The following is a 24,752-nucleotide window of genomic DNA, read 5'->3' as shown; positions in this document are numbered from 1 at the left end:
GCAGCCCTGAGTCCCGGCTTCCCCCCTCTACCTGCCGCGGGGCGAGCGTCTCTCCCGGGGGCGAGGCCCCGTCCCCCCGCGGCAGCGGCTCCATGGTGCCTGCAGCAACAGGCAGGACGCGGAGGAGGCGCCCCCCGGGGGTCCCGCCCGCCCAAGCTCCGGGCGCCCCGCGGCCGCCGGCCTGACAGGCCCCAGCGCGGGGCGCGGCGCGGCGGCGGGAGGATGGCGAACCAGCTGGTGATCCTCAACGTGTACGACATGGTGAGTGCCCCGGGCGGCGCCCCCAGCCCCGGGATCCCGCTGCTCGTGTCCCCGGGACTCGGCTCCCAGCGAGCGCAGCGGGGCTGGAGCAGCGCCGTCTGCGGTCGGGTCCCCACGTTAGCCGGGCCGGGCGGACGGTGGGTCCCCGGTAGCAGGGCGCTGGGGCCGCCCTGGTGTGTTGGGGGCTTAATTGTGCGGGGAAGGAGAGGCTCGCCGGGGCATCAACAGGTGGGAGAGAGTCGGGCGGAGGGCGATAGGCTTCGCTGTTGGCTGAATGCAGGAGCCTTAGGAGAGAGGACACCATCTGTTAGCAGTAACAAGGGCGACTTGTGATCATATCTGATGTAAAACTTTGCCCTCCTAGCGATGTAGTGAAGAACATAGTATAAATTTGGGATTTAGACTCCTCTTGATTTACCAAAAGAACAAACGAGGGGAAATGATTAAAATGAAAAGGGTGAGGAGAAGAAACACAATGATCAAAGACAGAAATTGAAAAGTGAGAGCGATTTCAGAGCAAAGCAAACAAATCTGTACTTCATAATTATGTGGTTTTGAAACCTGATGAAATGATGAGACTCTAATGAGTCTTCTTCTGAATAAGGTGAGAGAGAACTTTTGACTAAACATCAGACTGAGCTCCACATGATGAGGGACAGTGGAAGCTTTCTGAAGACTTGTCCATACTACCACGTGGTGTTGGTCTAAGATATGCAGCTTCAGCTACCTGAATAGTGTAGCTTAAGTTGACATACTTAGATCTACTTACTGTGGTTTCTTCACTGCAGTAGGTGGACCACTGAGCGCTTGCACTTCTTGTTCTGGTGGAGTACTAGAGTCGAGGGGAGAGCGCTCTGCGGTCTACTTATCACATCTATAGGAGATCCTTGCTGGATTGATCGCTGCCTGTTGATCCAGTGGGTAGTGTAGATAAGCCCTTAGAGTGAAAGCTGAGCTTTCAGTTAGGTGAAAGCTTGCATCAAGTTTAATTCCTTTATATAGGGCTCTAACCAGGAGAAAACCACAGTTTTGTTGCTGCTGATCCACAGAAAGTAGTCTTGATATTTGGGAAAACAACAAACATCTGAACTAACAACAGCATCTGAATAATTGATTTTTTACCCACGAAAGCTTATGCCCAGATACATCTGTTAATCTTTGAGGGGTCTCACTGTTTTTTGTGGATACAGACTAACATGACTACCCCTCTGACATTTGATATTTGTGGCCGCTCTTAGTACGCTGGATGTTCGTGTTTTGTTTTACCCAGGAGAGTAAGTCTGTCTTTCTCAAATAGAGATTGGTCTGGTAAAGAGTCAGTTGCCACATCTTCTGAAGTATGCGTTTGGGATCATTGGACTAGATAAGGCTTAATGTTCTAACTTTTAGGGTGACTTAAACCTCTGAAGCTGTCTGACTTTGAGTCGTCCTTTTGCCCTGCATATCTCTTGATTTCTTTATTTAGAGCAGGGGTAGGCAACCTATGGCACGTGTGCTGAAGGCGGCACACGAGCTGATTTTCAGTGGCACTCACAGTGCCTGGGTCCTGGCCACTGGTATGGGGGGCTCTGCATTTTATTTAATTTTAAATGAAGCTTCTTAAACATTTTAAAAACCTTATTTATTTTACACACAACAATAGTTTAGTTATGTATTATAGACTTATAGAAAGAGACCTTCTAAGAATGTGAAAATATATTACTGGCACGCGAAACCTTAAATCAGTGTGAATAAGTGAAGACTTGGCACACCACTTCTGAAAGGTTGCCGACCCTTGATTTAGAGAGAGGATGATTATTCTGTGAGGTTTATTTTCTCTTAAAAGAGATGCTGAATTGGTGAGCAGTTGGTTCTGGTTCTTGTAGACTCACCAGTTCTGAATTTCCTGGATTATTTGTGCCAAAATTTAGTATTATTTTAAAATTCTTTTGTATATTTCCTTAGACTGCATGATGATGGAGCTACTGTACTTCACTAAGTAGCTATTCATTAAAAGTTTAACGAAGTACTAAGAGAATAAATAAATTCACCTGTAAAGCTGTCTTTTCTAACTTAGGGGCAGTAAGTTGTTTCTTTACTCTGCTGTTTTTGAAAGCTAAATCGAGCATTCCTTTTCAATCTGCCATAATACACAAGACTTTTTTTTTTTTTTTTTTTTTTTTTTTGCTATTTCTGGAGGATCAGAAGTGCATAATACTCTTTCAGTATCATACTCATTTATTTCTTTAGACCAGGAGTTCCCAAACTGTTTCATGGTGTGACCATAACTTAAGAGAGCATGATTTATGAACCACTTTCATCCCCTTCGCAGCCCCACGGAGACAACTCTCCCCTTCCTTTTGGAATTCTGTAATTTCCATTTGACATCTACAGCAATTGCTAAATTTCTTAATGTTTTACTGGAAGGTACTCAAATGCTATGGAATCAAGTGATATAAGAACCAGGAGACGTGGATAAGGTATATGAGAAAACAAAGTATGTTTTATCTGGATTTAAGACAGTTTCCAGCTAGAAATGAGAACCGGCACCAGCCAGCTTGTCACAGACCACAGCTTGAGAATCTCTGCATTATTCTATAATCTTTTATAGTGGAATAGCAGGCGTGGTTAAATAAAACTAGCTAGAAAAATATTTTTTGGATAGGCTTTTCCCTGACACTAACTGCTGTATTGGTTTAAAGTATGCTTGTGGTTTGTTTGTTTGCTCTACGGATGAAGGGTCATGTGACAGGTTGGGGACTCATCACCTGGCGCCTCCTGCTGGTAACTCTGGGAATTAGCTCCGTCCAGTGGAGCACGCCCTCCTGGTGTCCCGTCCATCCTCTTGCCGTCTGTTGGCGTCTCTGGACCCATGTTGTTCCCTGTTCGGCGGTGTCCTCTTCGAGGCCACTGCCCTCCCGTAGTGCCCCTCAGTCATCCGCACCCCCTTCCAGGGGTTGGTGATCAGCAGTCCTACACCCCAGTCACCATGTCCAACCATGCCCTTTTAGTCCAATCCTTCTTGTTAGGGATCTGGCGTAGTATAATGGCCACTCCCTACGGCCAATGGCTGGGTGTACTGCAAGGGGGAAAGGGGAGGACCCAGGCCCGCCCGCCCTCTACTCTGGGTCCCGGCCCAGGGACCTTCTGGCAGCAGCCTCGCTGTCCTCCTTCTCTCCCCTCGTCTATCTGTTTCCCTGGGCCGCTTACTGGGAAACAGTACTTTATGTCCTAGCCCAGTGTGGTATAACTATTGTCCCAAGCATATACTTATTACAGCTGTCTCCATCAGCAGCACTTCAGTAACACAGCCAGAGGTTAGAAGTCTATTACAGGTTCTGTGGCCTGCAATGTGCAGGAGGTCACAGTAGATGATCATGATGGTCCCTTCTGATCTTAGAATCTGAGTTTTTCCTTCATTCATGGGGTGAGTTCTTCAGACTGCTGCTGTTCATCCCTCACAGTTCATTTCTATAATTAGGCACTGTCAGTTATCTGGTCAGAGCTTGGTTTCTCCTGTGGTTCCTGGCATAAAGCCCCTCATTCTTTTGTCACAAGTTGGTATTCCCATAGCATCTTTTGGGGGTAGTAGAGGCTGAATGTATGCCTCCCTCCTCAATTTCTTCTCAAGTGTGATGAGACACATGCACTTCATCAGTTATCCCATTTTCCTAATTCTCCTTTATACACTTGTTGCCCTCCTAGCTACCACAGAACCTTTTGGCCCAATATTCCTTTCCTTGATAAAGGAACATCACAAGGAAAATTACTTTCCTGCTATTTTTAAGCTAGTCTGATGTAAGTTGGGAAATGTTGCACTCTTACAGGTGCATACACATTCACTAAAACATTCATGAAATATACAGAATATTCTCAAACCAGTGCTAGCCCAATATGCCTCAGCATATTTAAGTATTTCAGTGACCAGTGTTCTCCATTGTGCAATACAGAATAGCAAACAATATTGTGGGTCCATTAATGGAATAAGTATCCAATCCTTAGGCCTAGTTGACTTTTACTGTAATCTTGTATTAGCATTTGCTGTGCAGGATGGACTGTTTGACTGGTACTTGCTGAATTAATTCTTGTACTATTACCAAAAGACACTGATACACAGAGGGGCAAATATACCTTTTAAAATTAGGTCCTTCCTTGACTTAGCAGGTTGCAAGATACTATATCATAATATTTACCCATCCTTTGGATTAACTTGTTTGTTCTCCGCCCCCCTGGTTCACTTCAATTCCAAGGTGATCTTAGTAGTTAACTCAAATCACTAGAGCTAGGCTTTGGAACATATTTTCTGAAAGCTTGTAATTCCAGCTTTCAAATAGTATCAAGCATTAATCTCCAATTCTAGTGCTGCTAAATTCCATGTCAGTGAAGTGGAGGAAAAAGCAAGATAGTAATTGGAATGACGGGTAATTTTTAGGTCTGAATGTCAAACTTGCTAAGCCTAGGAACTTTTTTATTGGACAAATACAAATGTTTTTTCCATTTACTGGTCCTGACCCACTGATCAAAGAGAATTTTATCCTTGCCTAGATAAAACTAAAGGCATTGTAGCTTTTGTATGTGAGTGGAAACTGATTTTTGAAGTAATTTAGGTAGAGCACAATAAATAAATGCTGAGCTCACATTTGTGCTTTTAAAAAAACCTCCCTCTTCTTCAAGTAGTCTCTCTGTAGGTGCTCCACCTTACGCCTTTGATCAGATATTTTTGGTATTGCCCGTTCAGCATGCTCATGTGTCCTGTATATCCTTATTCCCCTTATTGAGGCTAAATAGGGCTGCTTGGACGAATCGCCCTCAGTTCCTACTTAGCAGCCTTCAGTCAGAGATGGAGTTCGTGTGCCAGTTTGCTCTTTTATATTAATAATTAGTTCTTTATTTGTAGTAGGTTTAGTATCTTATAGTTATTGGAATGGTTGTCCCTGTTTCTTTTTAGGAAAAGAATTCTCTCTCGTTTTTGGGGGGTTGGTTTTTTTTTCCCCCATTGGGGTGGGGGGTCTCCAAATTCAAGATGCTGGGCTCCCTGGAGTTTAAAAGATGCCTCTCCTGTTGAGACTCCATCCCTGTCAGTGACAGGCATTCCTAGTGCAAATGTTGTTTGGGAGATCTTTCTATAATGGGGCAGACTCACCACACTAGCGTGCCTTCACTAGAGATGTCTCAACCACTGTTACTCTCTTGGTCTCCACCATCCTCACAGTCGGACCCATGTCACTCCTGGACCGCAGCATCCATTTCTGGGCACTGCCCTCCGGCTGTGCCTGCTCTGCTGGCTCTTCCTCCCTCTCCAGTGGACTGGCAGCTTCCGGTTCTATCCCTTGCCTCAGTGGCTCACTGCAGTCCTCAGTCTAGCCCCTTCCTCCAAGGAAAAACTGCAGTCTGGCTTAACCATTCATCATTGGCAGGTGTGTGGTTTGTTTTTTTGTTTGTGGGGGCGGGGGGAAGGGGAGTCCAGGCCTGTCCACTGTTCTGGGCCCCAGCCCAGGGACCCTCTAGTGGCAGCCACTTACTGCCCTCCTCCAACTCCTCTACTGCCTACCTCCCTGGGCCACTTCCCTGTAGCTCCAGCACCTTCTCTGCCCCTTTGTGTCAGGGCCCTAGTCTGGCAGTATTAAACCTAGAGCTCTCCCAACCTCTGCTGCCCCTGCCCAGCACTGCTCTGTCTTAGGTGCTTCTCTAAAAGCCAGTTTTATTTCCTTTGCCCTCCAGGGAGAGACTCAGCTCCTCTTTGCCCTGCAGCCTTCTTATAGGGCCCAGCCTGTCCCTGATTGGCGGCCTTCAAGCCTCCACTTGATTTGGCTTTCAATAAGGCCTTCCAGGATTGGCTGTGGCTCCGCGCAGCCTCTCTGGCTTGCTCTAAACCTCTTTCACGCCTGAGTGGGGCAACTGCCCCACTGCACTCTCTGTCCCCAGCAAGTGCAAGATCTGCCCTTCTCAGAGGAAGACCCTGTAAGGATAGTGAAATAAAGAATAAGCTCTTAAGGAGGGAGCAAGCCTTAAGAGCAACTTCGGACCCGGGTATAGAGACCCTCCTCTTCTGTCAGTGCCCCGTCAACATCATGGTTACCGAGACCCTCCCCAGTGAAGAAAGCATTGAGGTCCTGGTCTCCGATGCTCTCCATGAGAGAGGTACAGATAACCATGACAGTGTACCGAGGTTTCCACTCAAAGATTAAGGAGTGCGATAAGAGGAACAGAACAGAAAATTCTCCTCAAAGAAGATTCAGTCACCAGAGACCTCCAGCCACAAGCAGTGTGCTAGTGAGGCTCCACATCACTGAAGTCTTAGACTGCTTCGTGGTACCCAGAATAAGTCCTAGACCTCAGAAATAAAGAGCTTGGTACCAAAGACTACTGTTACTAAGGGAACAGCTTCAATGGATTCCACAGTCCCCCTAGCTACTGCTGCTAGTGCCTTGGGCAATGGTATCAAGAATATCATCGGTGCCTGTACCAAATTCTGTTGTGTTCCTGGCTCCACAGGTGTTTTGGTATCCGAAAGACCTGATGGTACTGAATGAGCCTGAGTCTCTCCTCCTTGAAACCTCTGGATGCCTCTCAGTATTGAGGTCTGCTGGGTCAGTGACTGCTCATGTTTTTGCGAGACTTACCTCTTCCCCAATTTCTACTATCCACGAGGAGGGGTTCTACAATAGGTGGAGGAGCATTCAGACTCAGAACTTTCCATTCAAGGCTCTCCAGTTTATTTCAGGTGATGTTATTTCCTGATGCACAAAGAAGAAAGGCAGGGGTCTGGTATTCTGCTTGTCAACACTTGGGATAACCAACATTGGGTACTCCCCACCATGCCTCATGGTCCTCCTCATTGGCCTTACTAGGATTGATGGGCAATGTACCACCAGTTATTTTGAGGGGCCCCTACTCAGTCCCAGAAGAGACACATTCTCTGGTACCATCCACCTCTCCCCTCCATTCTGAGTCAGCAGAGTTGACCTTTGAAGAGCAAGAGGCAAGAAGATTTACCCCCAACCCCCCTTACACATATACCTTTATCCTCACCTGACAAGGCAGTAATGCCGCCACCACCACAGTCAGTAGCTGATGACTTTCAGCAGTTACAGGACTTGATGAAGCAGGTTGCTGACGCACTGCAGACTCCCCTAGAGGAAGTCTAGGAATCCCATCACAAGCTCCTGGACATATTGCACGTTTCTGTTTCAGAACGGATGGTGCTGTCAATTAATGAAGCCCTTCTTGAGCCATCCAACACCATCTGGCAAACTCCGGTGACAGCCCCACCCTACATGCAAGCGGCCCAATAAACAATACTACATCCCAGTCAGGCATTCTAAATGTTTGTTTTCTCATCCAGCATCAAATTCTCTTCATGTGGATGCAGTCAGTGAAAGGGGTAAGGAACTTTCTCAATATATGGGGTGGCTTTTTGAGTACCAGAAATGTCTAGACCTTTCTGGTTGTAAAAGCTACTCTTCAGCAACATTACAGTTCAGGATAGCTGGCTGCCAGGTGCTGATGTCAAAATAAGACTACCTGAATTATGAGAAGTTTAATGGTTTTATTGACCTTTTGCAACAGGAACACTAAGAACAGTTTAGCACCATAATAAATGAAGGTAAATTCCTAGTAATGAAGTGATCTTCCTGTCTTCAGTTGTCAGGTGTTCCATGGGGAGTACCCGTGGAAGATTTATCTTTTGAGGGCCACAAGCTTTTTGCAGATGACTTTCTTCATACTGTAAGCGTGGGCAGACTCACCAGGCAGCACCTCCTACTAGTTGTCCTTGGGAATTAGCATCCAGCCTCCGGAGTGCCCTCTTCAGACCCGTGTCTTGCCACCACTGCTGGCCCCCCATGTCTCTTCCAGGACCCGGGTGCCCCTTTAACTGGGTGCTGCTCCCTGGCAGTACCCCCACAATTCTGGGTCTCCACATCCCAGGGGAACCCCTACCCAGTATCCCCACTTTACCTCAGTCTTGGCTACTGCCCAGTCTCCATCTCGCCCCTGTTCACTGGGGCAGACTGCAGTATAAGCCACTCATCACAGGCAAAGGCAGGGGTCCCCAACGCGGTGCCTGCGGGGACATCTTAATGCACCCGCATCCTGGCCCCCGGGAGAGCACCCACCGAAATGCCGCAGCGACATTTCAGCAGGGACACCTCTCGATGACAACACTTGTCGCCAACAAGTGATGTCATCGAGAGGCGTTGCCGCCGAAATGCCGATGAATTTTGGTGGCATTTCGGCGGGTGCTCCACTGCCACAGTGGTCCTTCGGCTGGCGCCCGCCAGCCAAAAAGATTGGGGACCACTGGGCAAAGGGGTTCAGACCTGCTGCCTCTGCCTACCCATGGGCTGCCCCGTTGCAACCCTGCACCTATTCAGCCTGTAGTCAGACCTGCAACCTGGGACTTTCCAGGCCGGAGCTCCCAGTACCCCGGCCCTTCCTCAGCCCTGCTTCCAATCTAACTGTCTTGCTTAGGTCCCTGCAGCCAGGCCCTTCTCCCTCTCCAAGCAGAGGGAAACTTACGGAGCTTCTGGCTCACAGCCTCTTATAGGGGCCAGCTGGGACTGATTGGGGCATGGCCCCAGCTAAGCCTACTTTCTCCAATTAGCCCAGGCTTCTTGCCCCAGCCACAGCCCTCTCCTGGGCTGTTTCAAGCCCTGCAAGGCAGGACTGGGTAACCACCCCGCTACATACCCTAAAAGACTCTAGGGTAACATGTAGATCTTTGGAGAAATGAGAGAAAATTTATCAGGCCTGAGTGCAAAGATCACATCCTGCTCAATCTTCTGCCTTCTGTAGACTAGTGGAACCACTGGCTCAGAGATGGAGATTCTTTTATATTTAAAAAAAAAAAAATAGTATGCAGCTACCTCAGCCATGTCATCCCAGCCATCAGCATCATCCAAATGCCAATTCTGGTGCTCAATCAAAGAGTCCACCCAATAACCAGTTTCTCAGCTGCATGATGCTACCCCTTTGTCCACAATTTGAGCACCACCTCTCTCTATTCCATTGAGCATGGGAGACTATAACATTGGACAAATGAGTATTGGAAGCTATTAGCATCAGGTTATATTATCCAGTTTACCTCCATCCTGCCCCTCCCCCACTTCCCCATCCCTCTTCAGGGACCCCCTCACAATCATTTGCTGATGCAAGAGATCTCATTGCTCTTAAGTCTAGGAACCACAGAACCCTTCTGCTTCAACACAAGGGAAAAGGGCTCTATTCAGCACACTTTCTGATACCCAAGATAAACAAAAGGTTGGAGGCCAATTGAACAAGCATATCAGACATCTGAATTTCAGGAAGGTATCCCTAGCAGCTGAAATGATTATATACTTGATCACAATCAAGCAGGGCCTATCCCTTTAGCCTGTCATCTGCACCAAGGGTGTTCTCAACTCATAATAGTTGTAGATGCATACCTGTGTCATCTAGGAATGAGTCTGTCCTACCTTGATGATTGGCTCCTCAAAGGTTGGTCTCATCAGGAGGTGCGGTTAGCAGTTCAAACAACAACTTCACTATTTCTAAGTGTAGATCTGCAAATCTCAAGAAATCAGTCTTGACCCCCTACACTGCAAATACTCTTCATAGGAGTGTTTCTTGGTTCAATAACGGGCAGAGCTTAGCTCAGTCCTCAAGTTCCAGCAAGGACTTGTCTGCAATTGCTGGGACACATTTTTGTGATACAACACCAGGGTGCATCTTTAGCGGCTCAGGACTGTGTGCGCGTGTGTGTGTGTGTGCGTGCGCGTGTGTGTGTGAGAGAGAGGTACATTAAATCTGAACAAACAGGTGTTTATACCCAGCTGGGTCCTTCAGTCATTCATCTGGTGAAAAAATCCTTGCAAGGTTTGTGCAAGAGTTCCATTCAACCAGAATCCCACTACAGTCATGTTAACATCAGATGCTTCCCTCTTGGGATTGAGAGCACATTTAGGTCCTCACACAGTCCAAGACAAACGTGCAAGCATTGCTCCTGTTGTGACCATCAGTCTAATGAAGTTAAGACCAGTCAGAAATGCTTTCCTTCACTTTATTCTCTTACTCAAAAACAAGTCCATCAGGATAATGACAGACAGCACAGTTTGCATGCATTCTATCAACCATCAGGGCAGAGTGTGTTTTTTTTCCCCTTAATCTGCATTATAGCAGGGGTAGGCAACCTATGGCATGCATGCCGAAGGCAGCACGCAAGCTGATTTTCAGTGGCACTCACACTGCTTATATCCTGGCCACTGGTCCGAGGGGCTCTGCATTTTAATTTAATTTTAAATGAAGCTTCTTAAATATTTTGGAACCTTTATTTACTTTACATACAACAGTAGTTTAGTTATATATTATAAACTTATAGAAAGAGACCTTCTAAAAAGGTTAAAATGTGTTACTGGCCCGCAAAACCTTAAATTAGAGTGAATAAATGAAGACTCGGCACACTGCTTCTGAAAGGTTGCTGACTCCTGCATTACAGCTTTGAAACTGGTGCACAGCCAACCAGATAGTCATCTCAGCTTCTTACCTCCTGGGTATACAAAATATCATGGCAGATGATCTTAGCAGACATTTCTCTGTAAATTATGAAGTCCTCAACAAAATAATCCTAGCTTGGGGATTCCAGAAGTCAGCCTCTTTGCTATGGCAGCCAACATGAAGTGCAGGAAATTCTGTTCTAGAGGGGGATTCGATCCCCAATCTCTAAGAGATGCTTTCCTCATTACATGGACAAAGAGTCTCTTTTATGCACATCCTCCAACTCCTTTTAAAGATCCTCATCAAAATCAAGCAGGACCAAGCCAATGTAATTTTGATTGTGTCCGGTTGGCCAAGACAAGTTTAGGTTCCTTACATCAAACTCGCCTATCACCCTCCGTGGTGGCTCCTGACTAGTCTTTGACTGTCTCAGAATGCAGGTCAGATGCTGGGTCCCAGTCTGAATGTTCTGCACCTACAAGCATGTTTCCTCAATAGCTCTCAAGAACAGAGGAGGCCTTGTTCATCAGGAGTACAAAATATACATTTAAATAGCAGAAAGGAATCTACAAGATACACTTACCTTCTCCACTTATGAAAGTTTCTCTGGTATAAGTGGTGATATCTTTGATCTGTTCAGTCATCTCTTTCTACAGTCTTGGATTACCTGTTTGATATTGAAGATGTTAGGCCTTTCTGTGAGTTCATCAAGGTTCATTTAGTGGCAAAAACATCTCTGCTCGTGCTAGTAGAAAGTTTCTCAATATTTACTTCATCTGATCAGTGAGATTCCTGAAAGGCCTTCTGAATCTTTCTGCAGATTAGAGTCCCTACCCCACATTGTTAAGTAGAAGGTTGAGATCCCAATCTCATGAAACAGCTCTTTTAAGCCACTAGCTACGTACTCTGTGCTATGTTTGTCTATGAAAAAGACCTTTTTGGTGACCATCACTTCTGCCCAAAGGGTTGGGGAGATGAGGGTTCAAGGGCAGACTTTCCATTTACTGTGTTCTCCAAGGAGATGATGTCATGGCCCCATCCAGAATTTTTACCTATGCTTTCTTCTCAGTTTCTCATAAATCAGTTTTTTCTTTTCTAAGACAAAACAGTCTAAACAGAAGTCTGCTTTCCATATAATGGATGTTAAGAGAGCATTAGCCTTTTACTTGGACAGAACAAAGCTATTCAGGAAGATCCCCTAGATTATGTGTCTGTTGCAAGACCTGCAGTATGGTGCTCAATGCATATTTTTTTTCTATCTATTATGCTTTGGTTCATGCTGCAAGATGAGATACTGCAGTAAGCAGCACACTTGTTGTTCTGTGATAGACTTTTTTTTTCTTTTTCCTCTCTGATGCTCCCACCTCCATAAGGGGTTGCTACTAGGAAGTCACCAACAAGGATGCTACTTGCAGGAGAGGTTACTCACCTTATGTAGTAACTGAAGTTCTTCAAGGTCTGTGTCCATGTGAGTGCTCCACTATCCTCTCCTTTAGTTTTCTCTACGTGGTTTTGTGGTAGAGAAGGAACCAAGGGCAGTCAGCCCTCTATAACCTTAGTATGGTGCACAAGGATATGTAGGCACATGTGCAGGCTGAATGGGTACTGCTACCAAAAATTTCCAGTCAAAGGCACAAGGTATATGCGCTCCTGAAGTGGAGCACCTGGAGGGGGACGCATCTTGAACTCCAGTTACTGCATGTGGCGAGTAACCTTCCTTTTTTAAAAAAAGGCTGTGTAAAGGCCCAAGTACATAAGACTAAATGTTATAGATATCTGTTACTCCTGGGGGAATTCTGCACATGTACAGAATTTATGTCCCATGCAGATTTCTTTGCTTCCCTGCAGAAAAATGACTTTCTGATAGGGAATCCACAGCAGTCATATGACCCTCCCCAGCAGTATGTTTCGGGTGCCCAGGGCAGCCGTCAGACGTAAATCAGGGTAGGGGGTGGGACTGGGGAAGACCCGGCTGGTGGCTCCTACCCTGTGCCAGGCTTAGCTGCTAGTCCTGACTGGGCTGGGGAGGATGGGACTTCCTCCTCCCTCGCATAGCATCTGTGGCTGGGTCAGACCCACCCCCAGATTTCTCCCTCAACTGCAGGAAACTCTCTGCAAACTCTTCCCCCGCTTCCTGCACTCATCACTCCCCAGCTGCAGAGGGAGAGATCCCTCTACAGGGAGCTGCTCCCCCATTTCGCACAAGCCCCATGCATCCAGACCCCCTCATACTCAGACCCTTCCACCGAGCTCCCTCTCCCCACTTCCCCGATGAGCTCCACTCCCCGTGCACCTGGACCACCTTGACAAGCCACCTGGATCTCCACCCCACTGAGCCCCTCGCTCCCAGCATCTGGGCCACCACTGAGTCCCCACACCCAGCCTCTCCCCCTACATCTGGACCACCCCAATGAGCCACCCGGCCCCCCCCTCCCCCCGCTGAGCTATATCCTCCCCATACCAAACACCCCTCCGAGCCCCAACCACCTTTTCCTGAACCCCCCTGCAGAGTCCCATTACTGTTGCACCCAGAACCCCCCAACAAGCCCCTGTGCATCCAGTTTTCCCCCTGCCCCATACCCGGATCCCCCCACTAAGCCGCCCATACCTGGTGCACCTGGCATGGAGGGGCAGGGTCCTGGGGTGTGTCTGGGGCAGTCACAGTCCTTGCTCTGTGTTGGGGTTGAGTGCAGCCTCACCGCCATGTCCCGGAGGGAGCTGCACAGTGATCTCCCACCTCTGTGCAGCCAGAGGCCTGTGTTCCCCAATGTCATGCTGGATCCTCCACATTTATTTGACAAATAAAATTTTGCAGAATTTTTAAATTCTGCACACAGTATTCTAAATTTTTTGGCACAGAATGCCCTCAGGAGTAATCTTAACCTTTTCTGCAATTGTAATGAAAATGTAAAGTTTTGGGAGTCTTTTGCTTATTGTTTGTGTCCAAAGTAACATTCTCTCTTTTTCTGCCAGTTAAGACTTAAATGAATAAATTTACAGTTCTAGTATTGATGGAAACTTTTTAGAAAGTAGCTACAGAAATGTAACTATAGTATTGTTTTGTGATGTAATATCTATAATTTTTCCCTTATCCCAGTGGCAACTTCAACTAATGTTCATCTAGTCAAAGAATTCTTCAATAGAGCTCTTGGTACAAAAATACTGAATTTTAACCCCTGCTAAGTTGATGTAAATCAACCTAGGTGTTTTAGAATACAATAATCCTTTTTTACAACAATTGTATTTTTACTGTGACCAAATGCACTTTACTGAATGTGAAAACGAATCAGGCTCGTAATGGAGGTGAGGAATTATAGATATTGAATTGTTTTGGGATTCTAAAACTTACAAGGACACTCTGACCAGTCTTTGTCCATTTTTCACCCCATATTTTAGGTACTTTGAAAGGATTGTATGCAAATTATTTAACACAGGCTGCCAACAGCTTTACAGTATTTTGCAATCCCCCACATCTCATTTACTCTCCTTTGTGGGAGTTAAAAGGAATCTTGTTCAGGCAGAAAATGTGACCAAGCTTTCAATGGCAGGTACAGATAAGTAGTAATTATGCATAATTACTATTTCTGGGGAAAGCTAATTCCATCTCACTGGAAGTATATATGGAAATATAAGAATTTCAGTACGACTGGAGATAGAGTAATCGAATTACCAACGTGCTTTGTGCAGTTTTTGTAAAACTGCTCACAATTCTGCAATTATGATTACTTAATAATTGTTGTTCAAAACACTCAACGTATTTATAAAGTTTAAGGTACTGTAGGTGAAGTCTGCACAATTGAATAGAATGTCTGTCAGGCATCTAGGATGCGGCCTTAACGAGGTCATACTGCCTACCTGTTTTGCAGCGGGTGGTGTTGAAGCCTTGCAATATGATCCTATTTTTGTCTGCCGCTGTCATGTACTAAGAATATGGATGAAAGTCATTCTTTGTGATGGTTTTCGTTTGCAATTTAAACCACAGTTTACAGTTGCATCGCAAAAAAACTGTAAAGTCACCCTCTTGAACATTGGAGCTGCTTATTTGATCATATCTGTTTTATTTTGCTATGGTTTTTCATTAGTTTTTACTGCTGTTACCCATGTAGAACACGGCTATGAGAGAATGAGATGAATTCTGTTTTGGCCTGGACATTACCAGAAATGTTAATTGAACTGTGCTTGCAAAATCTTCTTTTGCTGTTGATACTTGGACCTGCTTGACTCAGATCTCATAGCAAATTTTACAGGGTTGACCATTTAAAAAAAAATTACTTGTACACAAATATGGTTGCTTACTGCTGTGGCTTTTGGTGAGTGCAACATTTTAGCTTACTTGTGGCCAGAAGTGCTGTTTGTTAATTTTATCTTGCCCTGAGAAAAAAAAGTGCAGATGTCACTATAAATAACAATTGAGACCAGTTTGTCTTGGCTGTAGAAACCAGCACAATCCTACTTTTGCTTTTCCTTAACAAGAAATCGAAAATCATGACCATGCTAATACATGCTAATTTGTATTAAAAACTTTACCTGCTTCTAGCACATTCCATCTGAGAGGTTTAATCTATATGCAACCTAGTGGCAAGAGAAACAATTTAGATCTTGAGATTGATTGCTCACAAATGTCATTTTTAGAGTAGAACTTAATGGAATTAGTCAAATCCAAGGCTGTGAATTTTAATAGTGTGTTCTGTAGTTGACTTTCCAAAGAATGATTACATGGTGAACGTTCAGTGAAACTTCTTGCGCTTTGGTATTCAGGACAGATAATTCAGATCAATTTTGTGCCCAAATATAAATTATTTGTACTGGAAACTCCATTTGAACTTTTTTTCTTTTTTAGTATTGGATGAACGAATACACTTCCTCCCTTGGAATTGGAGTATTCCATTCAGGAATAGAGGTGTATGGCAGAGGTATGTACATTCAGGCAACTTTAAATTTACTCTTCATTCTAGATAAACACTTTATCTATACCCCAAACCATCTTTCATGTATGCCACCAGTGGGGCAGAAGTATTGTCAGGTTCCCATATCTTGTTTCATATTTTTGTTCTCTCCCTGCAACAGACCTCGAACGCCAGTCATCTGGCTATCCACTCACATGCATCCGTGTAGCTGTGCAACTGTTAAAAATAAGTATATCTGAGCAAACGAGTTATAGTGGTATTTAATTTGGGTTTAGAACTCTTAATTGTGATTAATGTTAATACAGTCCTATCATGTATTTCCTTCCTGAATAAGATAACAGTTCTTCAATGTAATAGGCCATGTATAGACTAGGCCGATAGATTGTATTTTTAAAAGTGTTAACTAATATGGTTTTTTAAACAGGACTCTCATCTCTTGTAGACAAAGCACTTCTTTAAAAATGTCATCTGATCATGGTTAACCATAAGATAAGGGTGTGTTGTGAGTTTGGGGGAGAGGAGGGGAGCATGAGGTTACCGTTTAGTCTCCCTCCGAGCGTAATGTAAAGTCTCTTGTGTTGTGTGTACTGTATAGCATTTTCTTTATTCTGCAGAGACAGAAGGAAGTTTCTTGTGAAAGATAATGGAGTTTCACTTAGTGTGCTATGTGATATATTCCTTTTAACTCTGTGTTTATGCCAGCAGATATGAAACAAACTTTAGATCTTTGTACTTTATCCTGCCTTTCCTCTAGTTAAAGAAAAGGAAATTTAATGTAGTAATATTAAAGTAAAGAATTTAAATCCATAAATCAAGAGATTCAAACACCAGCCTTGGTACAGTAATGCTAACTGACAAATTACATTTGCTTTGTATCTTGTATATATTAAGGCATAAGTAATTTCAGGTGCCAGTCCTCCAAATATTTATGCACGTACTTGAAGTTAAATATGTATACAGGTGTTGGTGGGATTGGGATGTAAATATTACACTGGCAGTGTCATAGAATACACTGTGCAAATTTAACGTGAAAATATTTGAATTTTGGTTCTTTCTCTTTGTTAAAATTGGTAACCTTAACTATTCATTCATAGATCTCTGCATTTATTTCTCTTGCAAGCACCTTATTTGCTTTTTCAGTTTAAGATCTTTATGAAGAAATTGACCAGTAAATGAAGGTCATTCAGTAATCTGAGCTACACATCTGATTATTTTATTTATTTATTTATTTATTTATTTTATTTGTGCAGGCTGTATTAAATTTGCTGAACTCTCTTTCAGAATTTGCTTATGGTGGTCATCCTTATCCTTTTTCTGGAATATTTGAAATTTCCCCAGGAAATGCTGCTGAACTAGGAGAAACATTTAAATTTAAGTAAGGAAGGTATTTTATTTTAGTCAAAAGTGTGAAGACTAAAACTTCGCTTTTATTGCATTAATTCCTGAGTTTTTGTCACAGTCTAATCTTATCACCCAGGGCGGATAGAATTTCTCTGCAAGCAGGTCATGAAAGGAAGTTGGGGGGAGTTGCGAGGCATTGAAAATGTTGTTGTTGGAAAGAATCTCCTAGTTGTGCACCCCTGTTCAAAATTAAGTATTCTTTCATCCTCTCAAAATACCCATTGTATAAACTTATTGTTAAATATTGTACTTATATAGTAAATATAAGATGTCATGAAATCCTTTTCCTTTGAATAAGGTGTTGCCAACTGTCATCGTAGTTTCTTCATCACTCACTTTTAAATCAAGTTTGAATGCTTTTCTAAAAGATATGCTCTATGACTTATTTTGGGGAAGTTGTATGGCCTGTGTTAACAGGAGGTCAGACGAGATGATCAGTGGTCCTTTCTGGCCTTGGAATCTGAAACATTGAGAGGCTTCCCACCTCTCATCTCTATTCCCACAGTACTGTTAATGTTTCCCTGACACTACCTCCAGCAGCTGGCTCTCATCTACTGCTCACCTGCTGTGTGCTAGCTGCCTTTTAAAAGATCTGGGAAACAGAAATTGTATCCTCTCCAAAAAAAAAGCCAATTCTCAAAGATTATACTTCTGCTTAGCTTAATGAGAGGACTTCTGTTGGAGAAGGGGAGACCTTCTGTATGGAGGACATTAAGAGTGGGGCATGGGAGGAAGAAAGTAAAAGGGAATAGAAGGGTAACCACACACAACTTGGGTGTACTACCACATCACCCACAGAGCAGTGGGAGAATATTAGTTTGTCTTGTGTCTTAAGTTTGGAAGCATTGTCACCCTATTATCTCTCCTTGTTTTTAGAGAAGCTGTAGTTCTAGGCAGTACTGACTTCATGGAAGATGACATAGAAAAAATTGTAGAAGAGCTTGGAAAAGAATTTAAAGGAAATGCCTATCACTTAATGCACAAAAACTGTAATCATTTTTCTTCAGCTTTGTCAGAGGTAAACAAACATGGGCTTTATACCTTTCTGCAAAACTGCTTTCTGAATGGTTGGACAGCATCAGTATTTTCTTCCTGTCATGTAGATTGTGTATACCTTTATTTGCCATTGTATTTTTCTAACATTTTTAGGTAAATATCCCCTTATTTCAGGCAAAATGCTTATGCTTATGTCCAAAATCCAAGACTTCAGTGCCAACAGAGATCAGTAAATTAACTTTATTTGAATGCTACCAATGTTCTTCTCTCATTAAGAAAACAAGACCCAGTCACTACCCCGAAGAAACTACATTCCCAAGTCAGATACAACTTTAGATAATGTTTTCACCCCTCATGGGTGTTGGTATAAGTTTGAAATGGCTTAGGAGTCTTGAGGTCATTGCTGAAAATAGGATGGATGACTCTTAAGTGAATTGCAACAGCAAAGCCTCAAACATGCAACTGTTACGTTTGAAAATACATCAAGCTTATCAGAAATGTGGTGATGTGTTTCATATTAGAAACAAAATAACAAAATATTTGAAGTTCCACAAAATCACCTTTAAATCTAATACTGTCTCCTCAGCCGCTTATAGGTCAGAAACTCCAGTTTTATTCTCTATGAACCAGATCCTCCCCTCACCCTAAACAGGTGCTATGTGAGTATAAATCCACTTCAGTGGAGATACTCCCGATTTTCGCTGAACAGAGATAAAGGATCAGAGTTAACACTGTTCATGGAATCTTACCTCAAAATTACTTGTTGCAATCACTTAGTTTTCTGTGCTACGTTCTACTGAGGTTTGCATTTCAATGCTTAATTATTTTACTGCTGATCAAAACACCTCAAAGAGAGGAATAGTTTCCTATATACATCCTCATGGAATTTATTACTTTTTTTTAAAAGGAAACTTAATAAAATCTACAGTAAAAGTGTTCCAGTTACAAAATGCAACTGGGAAGTGTCAAATGTCAGTTATGAGTGTACATGCAGTCTTAACTATGTCTGCTTGTGCATGTATGGAGTACAATCCTGGCCTCCGTGAAGTCAATAGGTGTTTTGCCATTGACTTCAGTAGGACAAGGATTTCATCCATAATCTTCAATTACATGATCACAAAATTTGTGCTGTACCCTGTACAGTGGGCAGTTAATAAAACAGAGGTATGTAATGAAAAGCAGGACTAATTAATTAAGACTAATGCTGTTCAGTTATAATGATGAAAATCAAAGTAGAACTCCTGATAGCAATTAACTTATTCCAAATTTGCACTGGAGTAAGTGAAACCAAAATTGGACAGTGTGGTGTCACTGAGACAGTGCTCCTCCCATTATATTGTGAGGATAAAAATTTAGTATAGTTAACTTTATATTAAAAATGCTTATATTAAAAATGCTTATTTTTACTGAACCTTTATAAGGAAAATAGCATCTGACAGTATGCTCTGCAGCTCTCGTCTTCTGTTTGATAAACACTTCACATATGAATAATTTACTGGGCAGCATTTAGTTTATTCACTGAATGAGACAATGGTCCTGTATGATCATGTCACTGAAAACGATCATAATGAATATATGCAGCTGGGCAGAGTTAAGGTTAAGTGTACAAATATAGCTTTGATGTTTTCTGTCTCTTGAGAGCTTGCTTTTGTGACTTTCATTGGTGGCTTTAATTTCTTTTAGTTTTATAGAAAAATCTATATATGAACAGTGAGCTTTTTCTTAATCTTCTGCCTTACTTCTGAGGAATTTTCTATAGATATGAAACTTACGCTAAACTCTGATATCATTCCAGTGCTTTTTGTATGAGATTTCTGAAAAGATGATTGGGTATTTTTGCCAGATTAGACAGATTCATGCTTCTCATTTAAGAGCTGACTTTTGAAGTGACATGGGCGTCTACAGCATCCACAGGAATGTTCTTCTTGATCTTCCTACCAAGACCACTTCCTTGGGAGTGGGGTGGGAGGGTGGGCGTGTGTGACTGACTCATTGACGTTTTTGATATAAGCCTTTAGGATGCAGTAGTTGGGACTTGAAGTTCATTTTTCTATACAGCGATCTGTCTACTTTAGTGATCTAACTATAAGGCAAACACTAATCCCCTCTTTCTTTTTAGATTCTATGTGGGAAAGAGATTCCACGTTGGGTGAATCGCCTCGCCTATTTCAGCTCTTGTATACCATTTCTCCAGAGCTGCCTACCAAAGGAATGGCTTACTCCTGCAGCCCTTCAGTCTAGTGTCAGCCAGGAACTACAGGATGAGCTGGAGGAAGCAGAGGATGCTGCAGCAGCTTCCCTGTCAAACTCTGCATCGGGATCTAGAACTGGGCGCCACACCAAACTATAAATCTCTCTCCAAAGTAATAAATAGTTCTAAACACTTCAGTTTAATATCTCCAGCAATTGGCTTCCTTACTCAGAATTAGAGAGCTGACTTTTGAACAATTCTTTTGTATGAAAAATGACTCTCTCCACCCCCAGGACCAGTTATTTCAGCTCAGGATTATAAATGTAGTGAAAAGAATCTCTGGGAGAAAGGGGAAGATATTTGTGTGAAGCCACTCTTTTCACTTTCACCTGTTCTGTGAACTTGGATTTATATAACAGATCTTGTATAAAACAGAACTGAAGTTATTTGTTTACAGTATTGTGTACTGCTGTTTACAAGTTCTGTAGGACTCCTGCCACCATGAAAGAAGAGAAACTCTGAGCTCAGTTTATTCCTTGTGTAACTCAAAAGGGCAGTGGAGTCACACCAGTGATAAATTTTGCCCAGTGTCTTCATGAATTAGGCAGGTAAACTTCCTTCACTTCTGACAGTTGCCAGAGATCTGTAGAGCAGAAATGGCTAAGTACTGTATATGTGAACAGGGTACTGTACACTTAGAGTGGTTGATATAAGAGGGTAGATTCTAGGATGTGGGGAGATTGGTTTAGTATGTAACAAACTGTTACTAGAAGTATGATCTCCACATTAACTAAAGTGTGGAGTTTTGCACATATGAGGGGAGAGTTCATATGTAATTACAATCCACATTGTGTTTACGCATCTGATCCATAGCATCATATTTCAATCATATAGTAATTACATTTCTTATTTTTAAAAGTTGCCCCATATTCCTCCTCATTTTAAATTCTGCTAGAGTAGAGATGTCGAATCATTTTGAGTATCGCCAGTTCAAACTGTCACACATCAGGTCACACTGTCTAGTTTATTTAATTTAAAATGTGGAACAATAGGATTAAGAACATTAGTATTTGAATTGGTTTGTATGCTTCATGTAACATTGGGCAGTGTAATACATAGCACACAGATGGGATGGGAATGGCCATACTTCCCCTACTCATGATTGCTTCATTTGAGTTCTGTAACCATTCCTAACTCATGAAAACAAAATATGAATTATTACCTGCTAGATTCTCGTATGTCCATACACAAGTGATAGGGAGAAGTTGATTTTATTCATTATCTCCATCTGTGGCATTAACTTTCTGGTCATATGCATAGAAGATAAGAAACTTGAAGATTACATATACACACAGCAAAGCTCCACTAATCTGCATGTGTTATTACTTACATCTCAAATTGGCAGATGTAATACTTAATTATTTTAGAAAATGACAGACTCTTGCTAGTAGCTCATGGATTATAATTAAAGCTACATTATAATTAGTGATTGGAATACATTATGGAATGCCTTATTCTTTTTATTGTTCACTTACTGCATTTTGAAAGTTAATTAGAAACTTGCAGTGGTTCCCCCAGTCATGAGTATAAATCAGTGAGGTTCTACATTGTATATAGAAATACGGTAGCAAAAGATGGAAGTGAGACTGTTTTAGATTTTACTGCCTTAAGGAACTTTCAGTGAACAGCAAAAAAAACCCCCAAACTGAACACCATTTATAAACGGATTGGTTCACACAGAGATCTGCATTACTAAACAACTTTTATGGTTCTACCCCCCACCGCCAGGGCGTCACTAGATTTGCTAAATGTAACTTATGTTAGAGTAAGGACTTGTTTCAATAAGCTAAATGAAAATGCTGACTTTGTTTTTGTTAATAGCTGAACCTGCAGGTGGGGGGACGGAACCATACTTTAGGTTACAAATATAAATTTTAGGCAAGTAGTACCACTTAACCTTTCAAAAGTGCAGATTAGGCTACATCATTCTATTTATAACTTCCAGGAGGACTCAGTCCAATTCCTGTTGATGGCAGTGGAATCGCTGCTACTGGCTTCAGCAGGAGTTAGACTGGGCCCTATGGAAAAAGTTTGCAAACTTTAATTTATATTAGGTTCCTGTTTGAGGTAATTGTGTGTTAATACCATCAAAAGAGAGGCCAGATAAAATAGCTTGTAAAAAAAAAAAATGTGTTCAGTTCTGAAAAAATCAATCTGTAGAAATCACATAAGCTATTTCTAGAGAAAACATGAGGTACCATAATCTCATTTAAAAGTAGTTTTTTGTTACATATTTTACACTCTCTCTGTCTCCCCCTCAGTAACAAGTCATTGTTCGAGACAACTGACAAATCTACTGTGACAGCAATTTCCTTTGGTGACTAGTCAGAGTATGATTATTTAGACTTCAGAAGACATAAAAGTTGACTTTCCATGTTGATTTGTTTTCATGTTTAATTCTGAATTGAGGTCAGTCTTACTTTCTCTAGTGAAAGTGAATAGGGAGGTCTCTAGTCAGGTAAGGATAATTGAAGTAAATAAAGCACTACATACAGCTAAGACAGTAGGAAATTGGTGGTTTCTGCCTCAAATCTAGAGCTGAGGTGGTAATGTGCTATCTCTTGGCAAGGCAGGTTCTTGTTTACAGCTCAGGGTTGAGGCTGTTGGTTTTGGTTTTGTTTTGTGGGTTTTTTTGTTTTTTTTTCAGATCTAGCATGTATTATAGTTTTTTTTCTCTTTTTTTGAAAGAAATACAACTGGTTTTCATTGCTACCTACATTTTATGTACCAACATCAGATTTTTAGGCTTCTAATACACCCAGAACGCTGCCACAAATCTCTATACTTTCATAAAGTGACAACTGCAGCATGTACAATGCAAGAAACAAAGTACAGATACACAGCACAGTTTTTATTGAAGTAAAACTTAATATTTTTTATAAAGCAGACTGGTTGGAAAGTTTGTTACAAAAATATGCTCATGTTATTGGTAGTTGTACAGATGAAGATATCGTCATATGTTTGACTGTTTGTTTCAAGCCATCCATTCACTTGTTAAATCCTGTGGGGAAAAAAAATTGACATCTGAACCCTGATGTCTATTCCGTATTGCATCTTAAAGTGATGGTCATGTGCTCTAAACTCAGTCTCCACTTGATGCCTAAAAAACCACCCTGCTAATGGTTGCTCTTATTTGTTAGCAATAGTGCAAATTACCTTTCACCAGCATTACTGTCAAGCAGGGAATTACACTTTTAGTCAACTAATGATCACACTGTGTACTAGGAATAGAGCACTCCAAAAGACTGAGAGAATGCTGGACACCTGGAGTCTTTCCATCATAAAACGGGTAGAAAAATAATTCATTGCATCAGGGTTCTAAGCTGTTTACTTCCTGTTTTTTGTGTTTTTTTTTTTAATTTTCTGTAAGATAGTACTTTTGATACATGCTGTATCTTTAATTACAAAAAATCACTTTTATTTAAGATGCCATTTTTGTTCAGTGAGCCAAAAATATCCAATGTACTGTCAGTGCACAACAATAACTTCAAAATAATTTGATAAAATTGCAGTTGGTTTTCTTTAAAACTTGCAGTGCAACTCTAATCACAGTTTGATATGTGAAAAATTTCACTCTTGGAAGGTGGTTACAAGTTGTTGAATCTTCAGATTTTTGTAAACTTGAATTCAAGTTTACTGTAATTCATAGTATTTGTATAAAATATTCAGATATTTGACTTTTGTTACCTTGATATGTCAAGAAGCTGTCTATCATGTTAAACTTAGTCTTCAATTTATTAAAAATACTTTTATAAAAATTACTGTTTATAGTATTCTTACTATTTTCCAAATATTTTTGGTTGATATTTTGTCTTATCGGTACTGCTGTATTAGCTCATCACTTTCTGACAACTTGCAGGAGAAGAGTATTTTACTCAATGGGTAAGAGACGCATCTGATTTTTTTATTTTTTCAGTTATATGGGCCCTTATATTCTAGACTACTTATGATTTAGTACAGTGGGTGCATTTAAAGTTCATTCCAGTTGGAGCGATTACCAGTTCAGACAGTGTTCCTCACTGGATGGAAAATAACTTCTGAAGCTGTAATATATCAAACTGAAATGAACTTAAATGTTGCTTCTATGCAACCACAAGTAGGCACGTTGTTTTTTTTTAAAAGCTGCTATAATATTACTGTGATAGCTATAGGATTTCCTGCAAGAATAGAAAATACAGCAAATACCACAATAAAGCCAGTAGTGACTGTTGGAATTTTCTGTAATATTTTTGAGTCGTATGTGTGCAGTCTTGCCCATTGAGGGGATAAGATTTGGCTGTCAGTGGGAGTCTGCTTCCGCCTGGAGTATGATCAAGGAGCTTAGACCAAGAGGAGGCAGCTTGAACAGTGGGATTCACTACAGCTTGACTAACTAGAATGGTCTGTGCTTTAACCTTCAGTTGTCTATGCCAGTGGTCCCCAAACTTTTCACGGTAGTGCCCTCCCTTACCCTGTCTGTATGCCCCCTCCCCCCCAGGAGTGGG

General features: G+C 42.1%; 1 protein-coding gene across 1 annotated transcript; it reads left to right on the top strand.

The window, feature by feature from the left end:
* Positions 1–24,026, top strand: DESI2 (desumoylating isopeptidase 2). The gene is made up of 5 exons (XM_050950464.1): positions 1–261; positions 15,554–15,626; positions 16,902–16,995; positions 17,898–18,039; positions 20,137–24,026. Exons 1-5 carry the CDS (start codon positions 223–225, stop codon positions 20,365–20,367), a joined length of 579 nt encoding a protein of 192 aa, XP_050806421.1. The 5' UTR covers positions 1–222; the 3' UTR covers positions 20,368–24,026.
* The last annotated feature ends 726 nt before the right edge of the window (positions 24,027–24,752 follow it).

The sequence above is a fragment of the Gopherus flavomarginatus genome, chromosome 4 (genome assembly GCF_025201925.1).
Source record: "Gopherus flavomarginatus isolate rGopFla2 chromosome 4, rGopFla2.mat.asm, whole genome shotgun sequence".
NCBI classification, from domain to species: Eukaryota; Metazoa; Chordata; order Testudines; family Testudinidae; genus Gopherus; species Gopherus flavomarginatus.
The sequence above is the reverse complement of the archived record's forward strand: the minus strand, read 5'-3'. Positions and strand labels throughout refer to the sequence as shown.